Source organism: Habropoda laboriosa, unplaced genomic scaffold (genome assembly GCF_001263275.1).
Source record: "Habropoda laboriosa isolate 0110345459 unplaced genomic scaffold, ASM126327v1 scaffold1568, whole genome shotgun sequence".
Taxonomy (NCBI): Eukaryota; Metazoa; Arthropoda; class Insecta; order Hymenoptera; family Apidae; genus Habropoda; species Habropoda laboriosa.
Genome location: NW_017101625.1, coordinates 25,903 through 47,884, shown reverse-complemented (window position 1 = coordinate 47,884; position 21,982 = coordinate 25,903). Strand labels below are relative to the sequence as shown.

The following is a 21,982-nucleotide window of genomic DNA, read 5'->3' as shown; positions in this document are numbered from 1 at the left end:
AACTGTACCGTTAGTTCATCGTGCTTTAGGCGATATTTCGTAAACAGCGACCAGTTAAGGATAATTGAATAATGATGGAGTGAATAAAACAGTCAATATAAATATTTTAGTGAAGATCTGATAAAGGCAGTTATATCAGTAAGGAAAGTTAAGTTTAATTCCAATCTTCGATTTAATTTATAAAACTGAAGATTGGCAAATTTGAAACAGTAAAAAGCTGGCGTTCGGGTGCACAGTCAGGAAAAAAAATCATTCAAGGGGTTAACACTAACAAACAATGAGATGACAGAATAAATCGATGAATCTGCAATAATTATTTCAACAGAAAGATAATTTTTTACACTGAACAGAATAACAACTGCATTTATTGAAATCATATAAAACATTCAAATTTTTAGACAAAAACACACAAATTAATTTTACAAATGTAAATGCTATAAAAATTTCAAAACTGAATCACAGATTGAAAGGAACCACACGTTTAATTTACATTCGATAATTTTCCATCTCATGATTTAAAATGACCACGATCCGCACCAGTAGCCAAGCTGCGTTAAGAATCCAAGGAAATTCAAACTACCCCCAAAAAGAAAAGAAAAGAAAGCGCACACACCCTCTACACCAGACTCCTCCATATTCAATATCCCCCTCGTGATATCAATCTACGAATTCACACACTGAAAAAAAGAAACGTTCGACGAGAGGGAGAACCTTTCGTTGTCCCCGGTGCGGTAACAATCCGCGGCGTGTTTAAGCCGGAGATTCAAAGGTGGAGACGCGTGAGAACGGTCCGCGAAATTTTGTCGGGGGATCGAAATTCGACTGGTCGTTTAAATATTCACCAAAGAGCACGGGGTAGGAGATCGTGCAAGGGTAGAAAAGACTATGGGGTGGCTGGATCACGGTCGAGCGGCAGTGTCAATACGACATATAACGATTTTCATATTCGCCGAGGCAAGAAGCCGCTGCTTCCTCGTCGGTATCCGGGACACGCTTTCGACAGCTCCACCGGAATTCCCGATCAGTTTTCCTTCCCTCCGGGCCGCAGGAAAATTTCCACGACGGAAGCAAAGAGAAAAGATCGGATGGAGAGTGATAGATGAACGTCGTATGGGTTGGCGGTGGAGGGTGGAAAGAAAGGGTGGATGCTCTCGGTGGTCGGTCGATTCGTCGTCGCTGGGTTCTCTTATCAGAGAGAGAGAGAGAGAGAGAGAGCGTTCCGCTTGTGAAGATGTAATAAAGTAGCATCTGAGCGACGTAATTAAAGTGAGGATTTTTAATTACCGTTGCTTTCGTTTGGTATGCAGCTGCGTGATTAATATTGGATTAAGGTTGTACGTGTGCGTTGGTCGTTTCGTTGAGATGGACAGCGTGAATGTTAAGTATTGCGCTGTATCTGTTCGAAGTAAACAGGACAAAATTGCAACACCTTAAAAAGACAATTGTAGAAAAATAAAATTTGTATATAGTTTTGTTGGGTATTGAAAGTGAGAAATGATTAGAATTTTGTTTAAAAAGGTCTTATAGTTACTGAGATCTAATTATTAACATTTTGCACTCCGTTGTCGCCGCCGTGGTGACATTGTAAGATATATTTTTACGAAAAATTGAACGCCTACAAAGTATCTTCCACAGAGGCGCACTCGCGCCATTGTAAGTAGCCCGTGAAAAATGATTCAGAGTTTCTGGTAGATCATATTAAAAATTGCTCGGAGTGCAAAGGGTTAAGAATGTATTGAATCAATTCGATCCTATTTAGGGCAACTCATTCCAAGCTAACTAAATTTGTTCACGTAGCTCATTGAGGTTTTGCCGCGTCGCGCTCTTTTGCGATGTTCAGAAAGCTCGCGTTCGCGACTGTTACCCGCCAAATTAATTTTAGGTAACTAGTTCAAATTTTGTTTGCTCGATACGTTAGCAAACCTTCGTCACGATGCGATTGACGACTTGTTGAAATGACTCGAGTGTTTGATCGCGACTCGAAAACTACGGGTGTCTCCTCGAACGGTTGGAGACTGTGTGTGTTTCGCTTGAAAGAATCTTTGCGAATCTGTGGCTCGATCGCCGAATTTTTCTGGAGTCCGCCGTGACTCCCCCGCCAAGTGTAAGAAGGCAGGCTTTTTTCACGTGCGCACAAATTACCAATCAACGTGCCCCTTGAGTGTCACCCACCCTTCCATTGCGCCCTTAGCGCGCTTTTCCTTGGAAGGAGTGGGGCCCTACCTGCGGGTGCGTGGAATCTTCGCCGCGGAAAAGTCGAAATTCTAAAGGCATTGTTCTGTAAGAAATGACTTATTTTTTCGCGGAGCTACGAAGCGTCTTTGTTCTCAAAAATAACCTTCTAGTGCGAGCACGCCATAAACCCGGTCAACGAAGACCCCACGCGTTCCGTACCTGCGCGACAGAACAGGTTTGCTGGTAGGTTTGTCACAGAATTGTCACGAAAAATGTCAACTTTTTGAATTAAATTTCGCTCAGAAAAAAACGTTAAAAGAATTTATTTCTAACTAATTAATTGCATACATGCACTACCGCTCGAAAGTTTAATCGTATCCGTTAAAATGCAGGAAAACTGAAAGTGATTACAGGAAAAAATTGAATCAGGGGAGAATGATAAATTTCACCGTGTCGAGTTCGATGTAAAACTTCGACAGTTGATAAACGGAATTCGAATTTCATCGATTTGAATAAAATGCATTGAAATGAATTGAATTACATACATCTCACTTTTGCATTGCGCGATCAAACTTACGAGTGGACTAATTTTTAGAGAATCGATTGGCCGCCCAGATTTCTTTCTTTGAAATTTCTTGAAGAGCAAGAGTTGACAAACCAATAGCAATTCGACAACTTAAAGAAAATATTCGCCAAGAAATTAACGATATAATAACTGACACCTTAAAATATATCCTACAAAATGCTCTCCACAGAGCTCAAATTTGTCGCGAATAGAAGCGGCGCTCTGGAAATTATCATTTTCCGTATTCAACTCTCAAATTTCATTAATTAATATACACCAAAAAATCGACGCTTTTTCTATTTGTTTTAGAAATTATTTAACAATAAAGTACGAACCTAACTTTTAGTACACCCTGTACATCAAACGTAATTGGATTAAAAATTTGTAATTATCGATCGCTTCGTTGGCGCATAGTTTGGTGATTAATACAAGGTTGATAATATTCGAGTTGATTATTAGTTTATAATTGATGATAATGGGATTAATCAATTATCGTTGCGTTGATATAACGTTGCTTCGCGTGTAGTGTTATAATTTATGTATACGGCTTGTTTTATTGAATATAATGAAAATTAGTACTTTCAACGTCGGAATTTATAATTACCGCCTCGTTGGCGATTCGTCAAAATTGTGAAAATGATAGGAGATTATAATTACTCGTTCATAATGAGTGATACCGTGGATGCTGCGTTATGCTTGCGCAGTTCTAACGATACACCAAACCTGTTTAATTAATTGTGAAAGATTAAAATAATACGAGATACGCTTCATTAAACCGAACATTTATAATTACTACTTCTACGGGTGTAGAGAAGAATTAAAAGTACTCGTCTGCTTTTCAAACAATGAAATTTCCATGAAATTTGTAAGATTTTAATTACACAACCGAAACAAAAGATAATACGAATGAGGAAGAATCTAATTTATCCTTGTTATTACGTGAAGTTCTTTATCGTACAACTTTATTATACGATAACAAGCACGTTTACTCGAATCGAGTGTACGTCATAGTAGTGTAATTAAATTTACTTTCGTTTAATCTACATAATATGTACCTTCGATTAAATCTGCATTAATACGATTCCAGTTGCAACAAACACGACCAATAGAATAATACAATTAGGGTGACTGCGCCTAACATGGAACGCCTGATTTTAATGCTCTTTTTTTAATGAAACTAACGTCAAAACGCGACAAAATTAGTTATTGCTTAATAGTTGACTGTGCAAAAGTTTAAGTGTCTTGAAGTAATGGTAAAAAGTGTGAAACGCGACGTTAGCCTTGGTACATTAGTCGGCACACACGTGCAAAAACAACGCAAAAAGATCAACGCAAGTTCTAACATAGCGTAAAAGATTACTAATAACATTAAGCAGAGTGTAGAGCGACAATGGGTGAAATCTCACCGGAGGATCTCTCGCGTATCTATTTCTGAGGAACGTACGAGGGTTAAAGGAATCTGTATCGGAGAAGCGTACATCCAGGTACGACAAATAGAAAGATACAAGCACCGAAAAAAAGAAAGGTGGAAGTTAAGGAACTTCAATCGGAAGATAAATGAAAAAGAAGGACGGAAAAAATAGGAGAAGTAAAAAACAATAGAAAGGAGCGGAGAGTAAAAGCGGAAGTTACGAAGCCAGTGGGGCATCGTTGTGCTGGAAAAAACGACGAGGAAGGAGAGTTTCGCGCTCCGCAGCATATTGATCCTCTTTGACGCGCGACATCCTCGCAAGATTATCCTCCACCCTCCGCACGACTTTGCGAAACAGTCGCGAAAGTTTTCGCGGCTAATGCTCGCTCGGAACAAGAAAGTCGAAATCGTTCAGACACGCCTGCTTCGATTCCTTTCTTTCCAGCTGGCGTTTTTCAACAATTTCACGACTGAAAATTCCTCCCACGACTTTGACGTATTTATCGCGGTTAATCTCGGGGAGAAGCTGCTTCGAGCCTTCGCGGAGCTTTTCTGACGTATGTATCTGAGGGGAAAGAAGTTCGTACAGGCATTTGACAGATTCTATTTCATTTTTACACTTGTTATGAAAGTTTGCGACGATGATTTTCGTTTTTAACGAGGAAATATTTAAATTTTATTTGTTTCTATGGTACTTATTCTTTTTATTTTTATAGAGTACTTATTCACATAGTGAATAATTCACATAGACAAATTGTAGATACACTTCCACATACAGGGTGTCTCAGCTGATTTTGACATCTTGATTTTCTCGTTATTATTACTCGTAGCGGAAAATGTTTCAGGTGAAATTTAAACGGTGTCGAGGGGGGCATATTCTGGTGTTATTAATTCTTTCACGAGTGGAAAAGTTTCACTTTCGTCTGAAACATATTTCACTTTGAGTAATAATAGCGAGAAAATCAAGATGTCAAAATCAGCTGAGACACCCTGTGTATTAACAGAAAATAAACAGAAATTAAAAGAGAAAGAGTACTTGTTATTAGGCTGCTGCAAATGAAGTGTTTTTCAACTGATGATTTTTATAAATTTGGAACAGTGAACTAGTTAATCGTTGGGAAATGTGTAGAGAACTGTGTGAAAATTATTTTGATTAAATACATTTGTTTTTGAAAAAATATAATGTGTCTAAAATTTAATTTCAAGAACCGACATTCCATAGGTACCAATAATATCTTTCTAAATGTAACTTAAAGCATCAATGCTAATTGATCATTCTTAATTGCTTAAGCCTTGACATATGAAAACAATAGAAGAAGCGAAATAAAGGTTAATTTTTAACCTCTTAAGTACACTACACGTACATTTTCTCTACCATCAAAACTATAACATTCTCCAATTTTTGCTTCAAACTATTTCATTTCAACATATTCGCAATAACAACAAGCCATTTTCTCCAAACAAGTAACCAACCCAATTTCACTCGCCATTCTCAACGCCAATATTCCTTCAAAGAGCTATACCACCCTGAGGCGTCTAAAAATAGATGTAAATTTTCTTCATAGGTAACTACTAAATGAAAAATTTCCATGTTTTCAGAGAACATAAATATAACTCTCACCTTTTTTCCCCAGTTTTTAAAAGTGGAAATGCTTTCACACCTGCGTACCTTCGTGAGCAATTCACCTACACAATTCTCGCTCTTTATTTCCTGCTAAGTAGACAGAAGGTGAAACAAGAGGAACGTAACGAGTTAAAAATTTCAACGGAGGAGTCGAATAGGTGGAATGGAAGATAAGGAAATCGGTAGGAGACGCGGACTTCCGGTAGTAGTCGTCGAATGCGTATAAATTTATATTTAAGCGACGCATCGTGTAAATCTATCGAAGGATACGGCTAGACAAATATCTAAGCGTTATACCTATTTATTGTTTTCCGATGGTGTGCACGCGATTCAGGAAATATCGCGCTCCCGGGACGGTCTGGCATCAAACTCTCGTGCTCGCCTGTTTCGTTTCGCGTATTACTCTTTTCTGTCTTAGCCGATTGCGAAAACGGCCGATAAATCCGGCGACGCGCGCTCGAAACCTCGTGGAACTGCTTTTCGAAGGTTAATGGTGATGTACGGGCGTAGAATTTGTTTATAAAAAATGTACGCGCTCTAAAACGCGGATAATGATGATCGAGAAGGGATCGAGAATGTGAGTTGTATTTACGGTAAGTGAGTGGCCCACGGAACTGCTTGGGTAAATTGGGTGATAAATTGAGTGGAGAATTGAATTTGCTGATTTAAGGGAATTATGTATTTTGGAGAAGAAATCATTTAAATAAACTGTTCATTAACGAATTAGTGTCGGAGCGTTTGGAGCCGCGCTTGACATGAGTACAGGGTGATTTCGCGTCTTTTTCAACCTAAAAAGTCTAGTTCAACCTAAGTGTGCGCTCGGCCACTCCCATTTGGGCCACGTATGGCAACTGTCAGGAATGCTTAACCTAGGCGTGCGCTCGGCCACTCTCATTTGGGCCACGTATCGCAACTGTTAGGAATGCCCAACCTAAGCGTGCGCTCGGCCACTCTCATTTGGGCCACGTATCGCAACTGTTAGGAATGCCCAACCTAAGCGTGCGCTCGGCCACTCCCATTTGGGCCACGTATGGCAACTGTTTGGAATGCCCAACCTAAGCGTGCGCTCGGCCACTCTCATTTGGGCCACGTATCGCAACTGTTAGGAATGCCCAACCTAAGCGTGTGCTCGGCCACTCCCATTTGGGCCACGTATGGCAACTGTTTGGAATGCCCAACCTAAGCGTGCGCTCGGCCACTCTCATTTGGGCCACGTATGGCAACTGTTAGGAATGCCCAACCTAAGCGTGTGCTCGGCCACTCCCATTTGGGCCACGTATGGCAACTCTTAGGAATGCCCAACCTAAGCGTGCATCATTCCTTCCGAATTAGGACCTAATGCGGTAACGATTAGGCTTGCAGCATTTAGGTGTGCCTAATCGTTTCCGCATTAGGCCCACATTCGTCTTTAGGCATGCCTAACTGAAATTCTAGTCGGGTAGTACTCGCTGCTAACACACATCACCTTATTTTTAACTTTGCTATTAATATTTTGAAAATTAAATTTTTTCTTGAAATACGCCAAAAAAAGAGTCAACGCAAGTTTTTTTTTTTTTTGAACAGAGTAAAAGTTAAAAAGAAATATAGCAAAGTGTGTCCCAATAAAATATTGACAAAATTAATAAAAAAATAACTGTTTTAACACATCACATAATTTCACACAGAACAATACGTATTTTAATATTGCAATTTTACATTTAACCCTTTAATAACTTCGGGAAGCCAGAAAATTATCATTTCAACGAAGTAATTCAAGAATCTACGTAACGCGTCAATTCCCATTTGATAATTTTTCGTTCTACTGCTTCGTTAGTGAAAAATTTGTTAACGAAATGTATCAGGGTGTAATTACTCCTACCATATACCGTGTGTATTCATTCAGCGATTACAAACGTGAATGGACAGATGTTGTTGCGAATGAACACGAACGCCAATACGTACTGGCAGCTGTCAATTGTCTGTCCAATACTTGTAAACAGCAGGAAACTAGAATCTCTAGAGACAGTGAACATCGCGACAAGATATCGGGTGTACGCGATCTGCGGCATCGATGTGTCGATTAATAAATCAAACAAAACCACCAGATAAGCAACATCACAACAACAAAAAAAAGAAGAAAAAGTCGAATCGTTGATATCGTTTATGGTAACATGCTGGTACTTTCTTATGAGAGTTCACGTTTGGTAACGCAGTTCGCGGCAATTAAAGAGATTATTAACGTTACGCGTTGCGTCACAGGTAAAGTGTAACGAACGTGAATTAGCGTAATGTGATTGTAATTTGTTAATTCGAAATGGAAATATGTACTGGTTTAAAGATGTTTGCTACTGGCTACATCACACTGGCTTAATCTCTTGCTAATTTTCGTATTACGCTGTACTTTCGATGGATTTTAGTATTTAATATATGCATTTAAAAGCATTTAAAGTCTTTGATTGTCCTTTTGAAAATTTCTAAAATGAGAACGCGTGGTAGTTCTAAACTCTTGAGTAGGTGATGCATATTCCATGTTTTAGATAGCTTATAGATATGAAACTGAGATTATTGCAAATCCATCTATACAGACTTCATTTATAGACTAAATCTATGGCATGTGAAGTATCAATCTTTGCTTAACCCTTGGATGCTCCCATAACTACCGAATGCGGGTCAAAATGACCCGCAATAGTACTTACATGCAGCCTTGGCCAGAAAGATTAGGTACCTCATATAATATGAATTATTTGAAAATATTTTTGTATTAGGAGAAACCCAAATTATTGAAATGTGAAAACAATCATTTGTCGTTAATTTTGTCGATATTTTGTTCGAATTGCACAACGCGAACATTCGACAATCACAGCAACTTCTTTCTGACTTTATCCTGTTTACAAAAAAAAGAATTAACTTGCATCGATGGTCGCTCAGATCACTCCTTATGGAACCTAATGTTAATCTGTCCCTCTGGCGGTGGAACCTAATATTAATCCGTCCCTCTGGTGGTGGAACCAAATATTAATCCGTCCCTCTGGCGGTGGAACATAGGACATACACTCTCAATCTCCATAATTATCTATCTAAACCTTCAACGATACTAACTTTAACCAATCTACAGAAAACTAAACTTTGATATTAAAAGCTTAATAAGCAATCGTTTTCACGGATTTTGCAATAAACGATTGAGAACACTTAAACTATACCATGCACGTCGAAAAGATCAAACTGCCCAGGGGACTTCCCCAGAACAGAAGCGCGTCGCCTTGTGCCATAGAAGACAGTGATACATGAGAACTTAACAGCTTCGCTACCAGCGTCACAGGTATGTGACGCCCCGATTTTCTTATCTGAGCCCGGCGTCACATATCTGCGTCAGTTTGTAAAATTTCTTATTCCACTTATTTGGAATGTTACAAATACATTCTACAAAAATTAATAACAATCGGTGTCATATTAGAAGAATAAAACATCTGGACTGTGATGGTCGATTTTCCTTTGAGACCCGTTAAGTACACAAATGCGGAAGTGCTCTGGCACACTTATAACGTTTGCCTTTTTCTTTTAATTGTTCCAGACCTACCAGCAATAACGGATTCAGTGTCAACGAAATCGACGACGGCGGCAAAGCGATCGGTACCGACGGATGCACCGATGCTGAACTACATATTCGATTCGCACAGTACGCTGAACAAGCATCAGCATCATCACGATCATCGGTGGGGCCCTCATTTCGAGGGTGAAAGCAAGAATATGACCGTTCAAGCTGGCGGTAGCGCCTTGCTCGACTGCAGGATATCCTTACTGCAGGACAAAACCGTGAGTTCTTTTCTTTTTTTTTTTTTTATACCCTATCAACTTTCCGCACCGATCGGGCCGAAATCGTGGATGTTCATGCGCTTGTGCATTGAAATCACTGGTGAAATATGTAAAACACCGTGGAAAATCCACGGTACATGTATATGTACTACGAAAATATGTAAAATATGTACAGATCACTTGAAATCTATGCAAATGCATGTTAAGTGTGTGTAGAAATATGCAAAGCCGCGTTAAAGTATGCACAAGTAAGCGAAAGATCTTGTATATTTCTACTTATCCGAGTGTTCCTGTATATTTTTCCATATACTTACATATATCTGCAGAATTTTCCATATATTTACATATTTTTGGTTACATTAATGCCAGAGTTTACAGCTAGAAACCTTACGATTCGCCAATTTACTCCTCCCCTGTAAATAAGAAGTAGCATAACTTACAATTAATCTTGTATACCGTGATAAACTTCGTTTCCACGAAGATAGGTGGGAACAATTTATTCGAATTAATTTCTTTTCCGTTTCGCGCTCACCTTAAGTCGTTGTTCACCGCGGGACATCATCCAGGAGCTATACAGACGTGTCTACCGCGGTGTGGAACAATTGGCCTGTTCGAATTAATTTAATATCCGGCTTTATTATACGCGTCCCAGCGAGATTCAACAGGAATTATCGCTGTCCGCGAGGTTTCACGCAAGTTTCCCTCGTCTCGTTGACGTTTACATCATGTAGAATTGATCACTTCCTGTTGCGAATCTTGTAATGTATTTCAATGGTGATTGATGTATATTATCAATTAGAATGCATTTTCCTGCTTCTCAACGATAATAGTGGACGATGATAAGGAAAATATTTTCAATTTAACAGAACTTCTTCTGTATTTTATGCTTTTTAACTATTTTATGTTATTAAGATAACTGACAAACTTTGAGTTTCTGTGACATTTCTCGAGGCGTTTGGTGAACGCCAGATTCCACCGACTGTCGCAAAATTTCGAGTCTCTGTGGGGGTAATAATTAAATTTTCCTACTCACGTTTAATCGGCAATTTTTAGCCCATAAAGCAAACCTTCCTCTTTCTTGATCTTTTCAATTTTCAATTTCTTTCCATTTCGTTATATTTTTCTTTCAAAGTTCGACACCAGGTCAATTTTCAAGCGCGCAACCATTGCAACTTCCGTAGCTTCGAAGATTTCGAGAAAATTCTCTCACATACTTCTAGAAGAATCGCAGAAATTGAATACGTGAAAAAGAATACCCTCTTAACGCTTGTCTAGGCAATCAGATACCCGGGTACCCATTTCTATATTTTACCTTAACAATTTTTCGTCGTAAAATCGCTCCGGATCCAAACTTTTGGACATTTTTACGTTGATATAGTTTCGTTTCCAAAAAAAAATTTATGCAAATAATTGGAAATATCAAAGCTTGAAACAACCGTGAACATTTTGGTTGCCTACACAAGGGTTGAAGCTTTAACCTCTTAACGCTCATACCTGCAATTTTTCTTTCACTTTCCGTATTGCGTTATCCTTTCTATCATAGCAAGAACGTAAGTTACAACATTCAAATTCTTCCTATACATCTAGAAAGTGATAAAGATGGAAAAGAAGCAAAATTGATCATTTCTGGCACATAAAATTGAGAAAAACGTGAACGTTAAAGGGTTAACTCGCGATCTCGCTACATCGCTTCAACCAACTATACACTTCACGCGTGGTTCCGATGACTTCATCTTCTCGTATTTCTCTCGATTCGCCTGTCGATCTGCTCGAACGTGTAAACTTGGACGGCCGACCGATTTTACGAGCTGGCTATATTTCTTCCGTCGACTATACTTGCAAACGAATACAACCGATAAATCCGATGCTTAAGTGGCTTAGCCCGATGACACGTGGCGGCGACGGGTAGCTTTTTAGTTCAGTTTATCGATACCGCGTTGAAACGGCGAAACGACGACTAAACTCTGTAGAAACTCGTCCAGCAGGAGTAGTTATATCCTAAAAGCGTTGCACTTGGTTGAACCCCAGCTCGTGCTCGTCTCGGCGTAATATTAGGCTATTAATGTCGTTGCTCTTACTATTACTGCTAACGACGGTGTCGAGTAACGCGATTACCCATGCATGATTATCTCGAAAGTGCATAACTCGGCTAAAGACGATATTTATTGCTGCATATTATTTGAGCCGCCGCTGGACAATCCTCGGTTCAGTTTATGTCTCGTGCGCCGGGATCGTTCATTGAGATTTCGACGTATAATAACGCGACAATTTTAAAAAAAGAACATACAAATTTTGAATCTGAAAAAAATTCAACCGACGAAGAGAAACTGTACTAGCATCCAAAAAGCGACGTCGGTGGAACTTAATTTGTATCTTCCACGTTACAGGAGGTTCTACTGTATAATTGCATCAATCAACAATTATTAATTGCACCTTAATTTACCATTTAGTATTTACTATTTAGTGTAATTTTTTCGTAAAGAAAAGAATGAATTTAAAAATCACTCTCACTGCAAAGCAAGATTTGTCGAGCAGATGGTTTCAATAAAATAACGCATGTACAATCTATCAAAAAATTAATCTCCGAGAACAATACCGTTTCCCGCCGAAAATACCTTTCGAATGAAAACAAACAATCTACCTTGACAAAGACAAATTTCGACAGTTTTATAAAAACGTTGATTTCCTTGAAAGAATAAATGGTTACAAAACGATTCGTGACGTGTTTCACAAATTCAAGGGAATTAATACCGGACAGTTTCTATTAAAATTTCCCGTCGAATTTCCCGTGTTCCGGCGGGGAAGGTGGCAAAAGCAATCGATCACGATCGGCAACGATCACGCGCGTCATTGATAACTGTCCATACGCAGCAATCTCTGTTGGGCGGATAATAGTAGGCATGTCGAAGATGTACGATATCGCGCGCACTTAATGGGAATACCGGGAAGCATTATTCAATTCCAGTTACGTGGATAAACTGCGAATTTTCGATCCTTGTTTATCGTGATCTAAACGCGTGCACGGTTTGCCATTAGTTCGCGTATAACGAGCAGCAGACGAGGCGTTTTTCCTAAACTTTTCTTCGCCGCAAAAGAGAGTTCTTTGGTACTTTCCGTGGAAAATGTATGCGATTCGATTATGCGTTGAGAACGAGGCCGTGAAGTAGGTAAACTTTTTAACGTTGCCTAAGTGAAACGTACGGTTAGGCGTGAGTATTTAAAAATTTAGCTTGGAAAGGAGAATGTGATACAGGTAATTCTAAAGAGAAAGTGGAAAGGATTAAATTAGGTTTTTTTTCTATTTCTTAGAAATTGATCGGTGAACAAATTCAGAATACAATTGTTTACAGGTTATTATCTGAAATAAAGTAAAAATTTAGCATTTGAAGAAGGTTGTGTAAATTATTTACCAAATAAATTATTCCGAAATTAAGGCACTGTGAAGTAGCATTCAAAGAATTTTTTAATTCAGAAACTAACGATTTTTATATATTTAAAATTATTTTGATTAAATACATTAGTTTTTGAAGAAACGCAACATATTTAAAAAAAAAAAACATCTCACATGCACGAGTCTAATACCCGCACCCAAAATTTCATCGTCAAAAGAGAAACAAGTTGTCCCACGTAAGTACACTCTCGTACATAAGCATTAAGACACTCGCTGAATCTAAAGCAAAACTAAACAGTTGTCGCCAAAATTATTAAGATTCTAAAAAAATTATTTAGTTGGGAACATATTTTCATTGATATAAATCAGAGCTGCTTAACTTCTTGCTCATTCTGCGTGCTCGTACCGCATAGTGGGGGAACCTCGGGAGGGGAAATTTGCTCGTGAGCAAGAAGTTAAGCAGCTTTGATATAAATGATACTAACTTTGGCGAAGAAATTTAATTTAATAATACGGATGTCCCAATATCATCAAAATTATTTAGTTGGGAATATATTTTCATTGATATAAATGATGCTAACTTTGGCGAAGAAATTTCATGAAATAATACCTTCTGTACCGACGCAACGGGTGTCCCAATATCTCTGAACGACGGTGTATTTCTAAACCTAACCTAAAAAGAAACAGCTCCGAATCTTAACCGTTCGTGTAGACAAGAACGACGAACGATCACGATATAATTTGTCAAAAGGTATCCTGGGTGCGAAGACAAGATAATGGAGAGAAAGTGAATCTGCTGACGGTGGGGCAACAGACGTACATAGGGGATTCCAGGTACACGGTGAAGTTCCAGTACCCGGACAACTGGCGTCTACAAATCGAACCCGTGAACAGCAGCGACGAGGGCCAGTACGAGTGCCAAGTCAGCACTCATCCGCCCAAGTATATTCACGTGAATCTCCACATCAACGGTGAGTACCGCAACAACTCACTTTTACGACTGGTTTCATACCGTAAAAGCTAAATGCCCTGACGTGTACCCTTCAACGACAAATATCGTGCACGTCACGTGGCATACGTTACCATTCACGATACCATCCCCCTTGTATTGTCCCCTTTCGTTCGCCGTATCGCCTCTACAATCGCTATTTACGTTTAATCTGTTACTCGTGAAATCAACATATGTGTCGTGATATTTTTCGACAACGAATGAAAATATTTTTTGTGATATTCTGGTGTTTGTTTAAAATTAACCCTCGGAAGGCGAATGGTTTTAGACCCATTTCGGGACATTTTGACCCATAGAAAAATTTCTATTGTACACGGGTTTCAAGAAGGAATTCTGTATAAATGTGTATACTTTCAATTGTTTATTTACTACTTTCAACTGTCAACCGTTTTGTCAAAATGGCCCTGCATTCGTCGTACATACGAGGGTTAATAAAATTTGCTATACAGGGTGTCCCGTAAAGAGTGTGAAAGAAGTTTCGTTTTTGAATTACTAACGAAAAACACTGGCCAATCAGAGCGATTCACGCGTACGCTTGTTCACGATAGCGCGTGGGTGAATCTCTGTTCGCCCGTCCCTGAGCGCGGGCTCTACGCGCGCTCTGATTGGCCAGTGTTTTTCGTTAATAATTCAAAAACGAAGCTTCAAACAACATTTCGGTCAAGGGAAAAGTTGTTCAGATTCACCCCAGCCACCCCTCACGTTAGAAAGCTGTAATGCTGGTTTCGAGAATTAGGAAATTCGTAATATTGTTACACCCGGTACATTCTTCACACAGATAGAAGAAATAACACATCTTAAACGTCAAATATCCCGCCCGTTATACAATTATCACTTGGGTGACTTAAAAAAATTGAAAGCAACAACGATGTACAGGGTGGGGCAAAAACTTTGTCCAGATATTTGCGTTACTTGTAATAATATGGAAAACTGTTACATACAAAACTTCTTTATTTTAACACACTTTTTCCTGTAATAATGCAGAATCTAGAAGTTCGAACACGTAGGAATTGAATACGTAATACTGAAACAGAAAAATACAATGCCTGCGTTAAAGAGTGCCTAGGAAGACGTAGAAAGTGTGAAATTTAAGAGAACTGCTGGTGGTAATTTCGTAAATTACAAAAGGCAACACGAGCATAATGGAATTCCTCTGAACGGGGGTAAAGAAAAACCTGGAAATTTGGCGTAGCGAAATGATAATCGTTTTAGTCTATCGTCTGCAATTCAATTAAAATACATCGCAGTATGCGAAGAACATGGAATAACTGCATTCTCCACGTCGTCACGAAAATAAACAAATTAAATGTACAACAATCGAGACAGAATAAAGTGAAAAACATGAATTAAAATTCCTCGTGTTAAAATTCGAAACAACATGGAAGGCTTGAAAAGGGTAACGAGAAGTTCTAAAAGTAGTGCAAGCGATACCAGAACTCTCAGAATGAATTAATCGCTTATAATTAAGGAAGTACGAATGGCACCGTCTTTGGAAGCATCGAGTGCGTTGCACCGTTGCTTATGTATTTATACCGTGTTATGTTACATTTCTCGGGACCAGAAACAGGTGATTTAAATAATTAAAGTTGCCGCTCGCTGTACCGAAGGTAGTTTCGAGAAAATTCAATTTTACTGTTTCCACCGGCAGAGAAATTCTAAGCTCGAGGAATCGGTCTTGAGAAACTGGTACAAACATCCTTGGTTAGACCGCCCATTCGCTCCAAGCTGAATCAATCTAATCACCCTATTATCAGCTGCTGAATCAAACTAATCGATGTGTCGTTAGCTATTGAATGGAACTAATTACCGAACTAATATTCTTTCCGATAACGGCGAACGAAACATTCGATACAAGCTATCGATTCACATGCTTCTTATGTGGGAATGATTACTGGACTGTTTCTTCAAGTTTCTTCAAGAAGTTTTCAGAAATATCGAACGTCGTTAATTTTGTAATTTAAAAAAATTGTTAATAGTTTGCGTATGGTGCACTCGGTAGGTATTTTTTATTTTAGCACTACATCTGTAGAATACATTATTGACACTTATTCCAGTAATATAAATCATTCGTAAATATTATGCAAAATTTCGTAATTTTGTTAATATTCATTAACCCATTTGCATCACAGCTCTGAATAGGTCTACTAGCGTTATTCATCTGAGACGTTCAGTTGGCAGTCGGCCCAATATTTCTTGTGTTTTTGTTTATTGCTGATTTTACTCCGATATTACGTGCAATAATTAAAAGTTATTAAGAAATTTTTAAACTTCGAAATCCTTCTATACAATCGTCATGTGCGGATTATTCCGCTCTAGGATGCAAATGGGTTAACAATATAATAGATAACGATAACTCTAACAAGACAATTTGTGGATACAATTGAAATGGTATCAAAGGGTAAATAAGGTGGAAGAAAAATTTGCTTATACATGCCATATTTTTCTGTTCTTCTTCAAAGTCACCTGTACTTTTTGAATAATGCAGAATTATCGAAGGCAACTTCTTCTATTCAAATAAATACGTGTAACCGTTGTTTAAGTTTTAGATACTCAAGTATTAAGCAATCGTTATATTTAATAATGAAAAAATATAGAGAATCAGGTTTGCTAATATTTTCTAATTGGTTAAATACAATAATTACATTCAAATGTAATTTGTTTCTTTAACAAGAATCTACAGAATTTGCTTTCAGAGAATCTGGTCAATTCACCCTATAGAACCATGTCATACCCTAAATTAAACAATCTTCTATTCAGCTTCGATACAATTTCGCTAATTCCTCTCGATTGGAAACGTACCGCGACGGTAGCTCGTCAAGTTCAGAATCTAGCTCCTGGAATTAGAAGGGGGCCATTTGTTTTTCGCGAGCAAAGCACGCAAGCCGGTAAGTCTCGATGTAAATTAGAGAGCAAGAGAGAGGACACGAGCTAAGATTTTCCAATGATGACGCCAAGGGAATCGTTTAAATCGGACAACGAGAGGGGCGAGATAAAGGGTGGAGGCTAGACTAGAGCGGAAAACAAAGGGAAACGCAAAAGAAGCACTCAGGTATTCAGCATGAGATCGAGGAAATTGGCTACGTTCCTGCTACTTTTGTGAACTACGGTGACACGGACCTCGCATTAAGAATCCGTCGTGAGCTACGGAGTGGAGAAAAGTTGATTTCGAGCTGATTTGACGTGATGCGGTTCTGGTTCGTGTGATCGAAGAAAGTTCCAGCTCGAACGAAGACACCGGTGCTGTTCATGATTATGATACAGGACTTCTCTTCTGGTCGAACGAAGATGGTTTATGAAAAAAATACCATTCTCGAGAAAGGATGAAATGCATTCACTGAGCAGATCATGGTAAACTTCATATTTTGTTCAACATTTCCGCTATCTCTGTGTCGTTTCGAAAAGCACGTTTTGCAGGACAATGTTTATGAACTCGAATGGTACTTTTTTCGTATTTTTCCTGGCGTGGGAACAGCGTCAAATCGAAGCTGTAACATCTACCGTTGTTACGTTTGGTAACAATAAATAAAAATGTATGTACCTACATATTTAGAAAGAGCTTAAATACTCGGTTTTGGCGGAGTAGTTCCACAGAGAAAGGATTCAATTTGTCGTATTTTCACGCAAGCTGGCTAAATAAAATATGCTAAATCCACATGAAACTGGACAAGAAGATCGTCGCACCGTCTGTACGGTTCATCTGCGGCAAACATTTTGTGGTAAAAAAAGCATCGTGTTGTAATCATCTGGATAGAAGGGAGAGCGTGCAGGAGGTACGTACACAGGATTCAGTGTGCCTACGAATATTAACAGTGTCTACGGTCGATGTAGCCTGAATAGGGAAAATATTTTCCTCTCCGCGACCATAAGCCACATCAGAGGATTTCTACAAAGAACACGTTTCACGGTTTCCTTTTTCCGTGACGAATCACGAACACGCATTCAGACCGGCGAATAGGAAGAGCTCGTCGAATGGTCAGCAGAAGATAAAATACCCCCAGCTCGAGCATACAGTGCAGGACGAAATGACGATTTTGATGTACATCAAAGCGAACACCGGAGAGTACTCGTCCTCCAGTCGGACTTTTCATTGTTAATGTTCTTCCCGTGTACCCGCGAGCAACCAAAACGTGACTTGGGAGAAACGACGGGAAAACTGACGTCGCCGGAAGTCGAGCCGTACGTCTATTTGCTAAGCGGATTTCCACGGAGCCGTTTAAGAATCGAACGAGAAAGGGCACTCTTTGAGAGGGTGGAGAATTCTTGGATTTCAATTTTTCGCTTTATTTCTGAGAATTTCCTCCTTTCATGGTAAACGATATTTCCTAGTCTAAATGAATGTCTTTATATTCTTTAAATTTCATTTCTTACGTGCAAACCTAACCTTAAATATTTCGCTTTATCTCTGAGAATTTTCTCCTTTCGTGGTAAACGATATTTCCTAGTCTAAATGAGTGTCTTTATATTCTTTAAATTTCATTTCTTGTGTTAACCTAACCTTAAATATTTTGCTTCATTTTTGGGAATTTTCTATTTTTGTGGTAAACGTTATTTCCTACTCTAAATGAGTATCTTTATATTATTTAAGTTCAATTTCTTGTGGAAACCTAACCTTAAATAATTTGCTTCATTTTTGGGAATTTTCTATTTTTGTGGTAAACGATATTTCCTATTCTGAATGAGTGTCTTTATATTCTTTAAATTTCATTTCTTGTGTTAACCTAACCTTAAATATTTTGCTTCATTTTTGAGAATTTTCTGTATTTATGGTAAACGTTATTTCCTACTCTAAATGAGTATCTTTATATTATTTAAGTTCAATTTCTTGTATAAACCTAACCTTAAATATTTTGCTTCATTTTTGAGAATTTTCTGTTTTTATGGTAAACGATATTTCCTGCTCTAAATGAGTGTCTTCATACTCTTTAAATTACATTTCTTGTGTATTGAATTAGTTTCACAATTTTGGGATACCTAATTCAATAGTATTAAATTACCCTAAAAAATCATAGTTTACATTTTCACGTTCCTAATGATTTTTCCCTGATTCTACAATTATTGGTTTTAATTGTACGGTCATATTAAGAACACTCAAAATTTGTTATTTTATTGTAAACAATAGTACTCCAAATCCCTGAAAAATACAAACACCATAACCTGTTCCTTATCAAACGCTACCACAAAATCTGCATTGAAGTTTCGAACGTTAACGTCTAACTTAAAAATACTCTTCTTATCAAAATCAAGCAACTTAATCTCTTTACATTCTTCGAAACGCAATTCGTCATTATCGTCAGCCATGATAAAGTGAAGCAATTTGTAATTGTACTCCAGACAACGGTACGGTATTCTTGTAGACAGCCTTTCTTGTCTCGCGTTCCCGACAACCATGTTAAGAAATATCGGCAAACTGAAACGCCTGGAAATAAAATAGCGAGGCGTCAAGAAGGAAGCGGCGAGGTAAGAAACAGAGGCGCGAGATAAAATGAGAAAAGGAGAGGTGGAAAAGGAACAAGTAGGAGAAGAAGGGGGGCCACGGATGAAAAACGAGAAACAGGATTGGAACATTCCGCTACTGATCGGATAAATTGGATTCGTTCAGTGAGTTTTTGCGGCCAGGGATCGCTTAGGAGGATAATTGAAGGCGAAGTGGCATATAGCCGGAATGGATGGCGAGCAGAGTGGCAGCCGTTCGAAAAGAAGACCCTCTGGAAAAGCGGAAGAACTTCATTTCGCTGCCTCGGGTGGAAGAAAGAGAAAAGGAGAGACCTCGTGGAATCGAGATACGTCGAGTCGTTCGCTGGAACAAAGGGGTGAAAGTGGTACTTAGAGGTAGACAAGAAAATGTACAGCGCGCTAGGAAAATGTAAAACTGCGGGAGGGAAGTTCATAAATCAGAAGAGGAAGGGTGAAATAAGAAATTCGAAGGTAATAAAAGTGCAGAGAGGAAGTCACCGAAAAAAGAAGGTTTCACCCTGTTCGGGTCGCGTAATGTTCGATGCTTAACCGGTACGCGAATTTAATCACACCTTGATTTGTTCAGAGTGAAATGCTAAGAACTAGTTTTATTTGCAACAGAGTGATACTTGAGGTGATGTCGCCACGAGACTATCAAAATACTAATTTTCTTAAGACCAACTGCCAAGACTTCCAAAAAAGGACGCGCTTCTGCCTCGTTTCCTTAGTTTTGGCCAGTTGCTGATAGGTGGCCGATTTCTTCTGGGGGTTGTAGGTGCTGACTCCTCATTGGAGGAGGTTGTTTAGGTGGAACGCAGCTCTTTCCAAGGGAAGGGGATTGTTGCTTAACATTAGAAAACCCCCATTTTTGGGTTTTTCCCAGGGGTTGCCGCGTGACTTTCCACGGGAGGTACGGTGTGCGCGAGAGGACCGGTACCTCGGTCTGGCGACCAAGTGTAATTGAACAAGTTTATGACGATAATCCGCCAGACCGAGGGTTCGTCGCGATTTCTTGCGCGGCAACACATCCCTTGTTTTGACGTAGTTTTAGGAGGAATGAGGAATCGAGATATGAGAGAAATCAAGGTACACGCAATGGAATAGAAGTGGTGAAGTTTTTTTTTCTAGGGAAGAGAAAAGTATGTTTATGGCGTACAATATCGCGTTTAGGTTGATTCACTGGCCACGAGGATTTCGCGAGTAGTCTCAATGGTGAAAGGGATGGAATCAGTCTTTGGCTTAACAAGGTGCTCCGCTTAACGTAATAATCGCGCTTTGTTGGCGGTCCGCAAACGTGCCTACCTGTTTCGCCACACCGCTGTGTTCCGTCGAGTGTTGACTTTGATATCTTTGCGTCAACGACTGTGTAACTTTATTTTATTCTTCTGAGGAGTTTTGTACGAGGAACACGGTGGTTTCTTTTTTCGAAAAACATAAATATGTAAAGGTGTACAGAAGGAGAAGCAGATTTCTTCAATTTTTTTCTTCTACAGACTACGTGTAGAATTATATCTTTCAGTCTACTCTAATTCATTATTAATTTATGACCATGCTTGTTTTAGTAAGAGCATTTTTAGTTAATGTGATATTACTAGAAATATCCAAGGGCGATGAAAAATTTCATTATAAGTTCATACTAAACACGTCACCGATATTAAAGGACATAATTCTCCACAAAAGCGATAAGGCTTCCATTTTCTTGCTCTCGCATTTCTATGATTAATCGTTAGACGGAAAAACTATTTTATTAAACACCATAAATTAAACTACCCGAAAGCTCTGCAAATTGAAATTGAAATTTACTTGCAATTATAACTAACTTTTTACATTAATTAAACTATACTATGTAATATTGGGTTGAACGGAAAATTCGTGTGGATTTTTAAGTAAATAATTAAATTTTTTAAAGCAATAATTTATTTACTCTGCGAGGTATGTACCGTTTTGTTTTACAACTTTCTCTTGTTTCCCGGCTATTTGAAAATTACATTTTGTCGAAAAGTTTCTTTTACTATTTTTTCTAAGATCGAAATTTTCATCTCTGAATTTTGCAAATTTTTTGTGATCAATTTTTTCTGATAGACTACCTTCTGCGTAAACGTTAAATACTTTGTTTGCTGTTTCGAGGGTATTCCTGCCATTTTGGTAAAAGAAAAATATCAAGTGTCGGAAATCTACTCTATTTTCTTTCATTTTCAAAACACCAAAACTCCGAGAGAAAACTAGTAACGAATAGACTTCCAAAAGACACGTGAAAATGATATACGAACTTGGTATATTTTCATCGAGTTTTATTTGTTCTAACGTATTCAAACAGTATCTGTCAAAAATCGTCACGAACTTTCCTCTCAACCGAATACAAACAAATCCATTACAGTCCAACGAACTCGCAACTATGCAACAAATAAATAACAAATAAAAAACTCCGAACGTGCTTTAATCCTAAGTAACAAATCAAGTAGAAATCTGAAACAGTTGAAGGATAAATGCAATTCTAAGTGAGAAGCAGTTCAAATCCTCTTTCAGTTTCGTGTATCGAGTTACCATTGAAAATTCCAAGC

General features: G+C 38.5%; 1 protein-coding gene across 1 annotated transcript in view; it reads left to right on the top strand.

Moving 5' to 3' along the window:
* Positions 1 to 8,429: 8,429 nt before the first annotated feature.
* Positions 8,430 to 21,982, top strand: part of LOC108578196 — a gene marked incomplete at its 3' end in the record, with an annotated part of 26,668 nt that continues 13,115 nt past the window's right edge. Inside the window, exons 1-3 of the mRNA XM_017941477.1 lie at positions 8,430 to 8,475; positions 9,326 to 9,567; positions 13,710 to 13,929. Coding sequence (XP_017796966.1) covers positions 8,430 to 8,475; positions 9,326 to 9,567; positions 13,710 to 13,929 — 508 coding nt within the window. The remainder of the gene's footprint in view (positions 8,476 to 9,325; positions 9,568 to 13,709; positions 13,930 to 21,982) is intronic.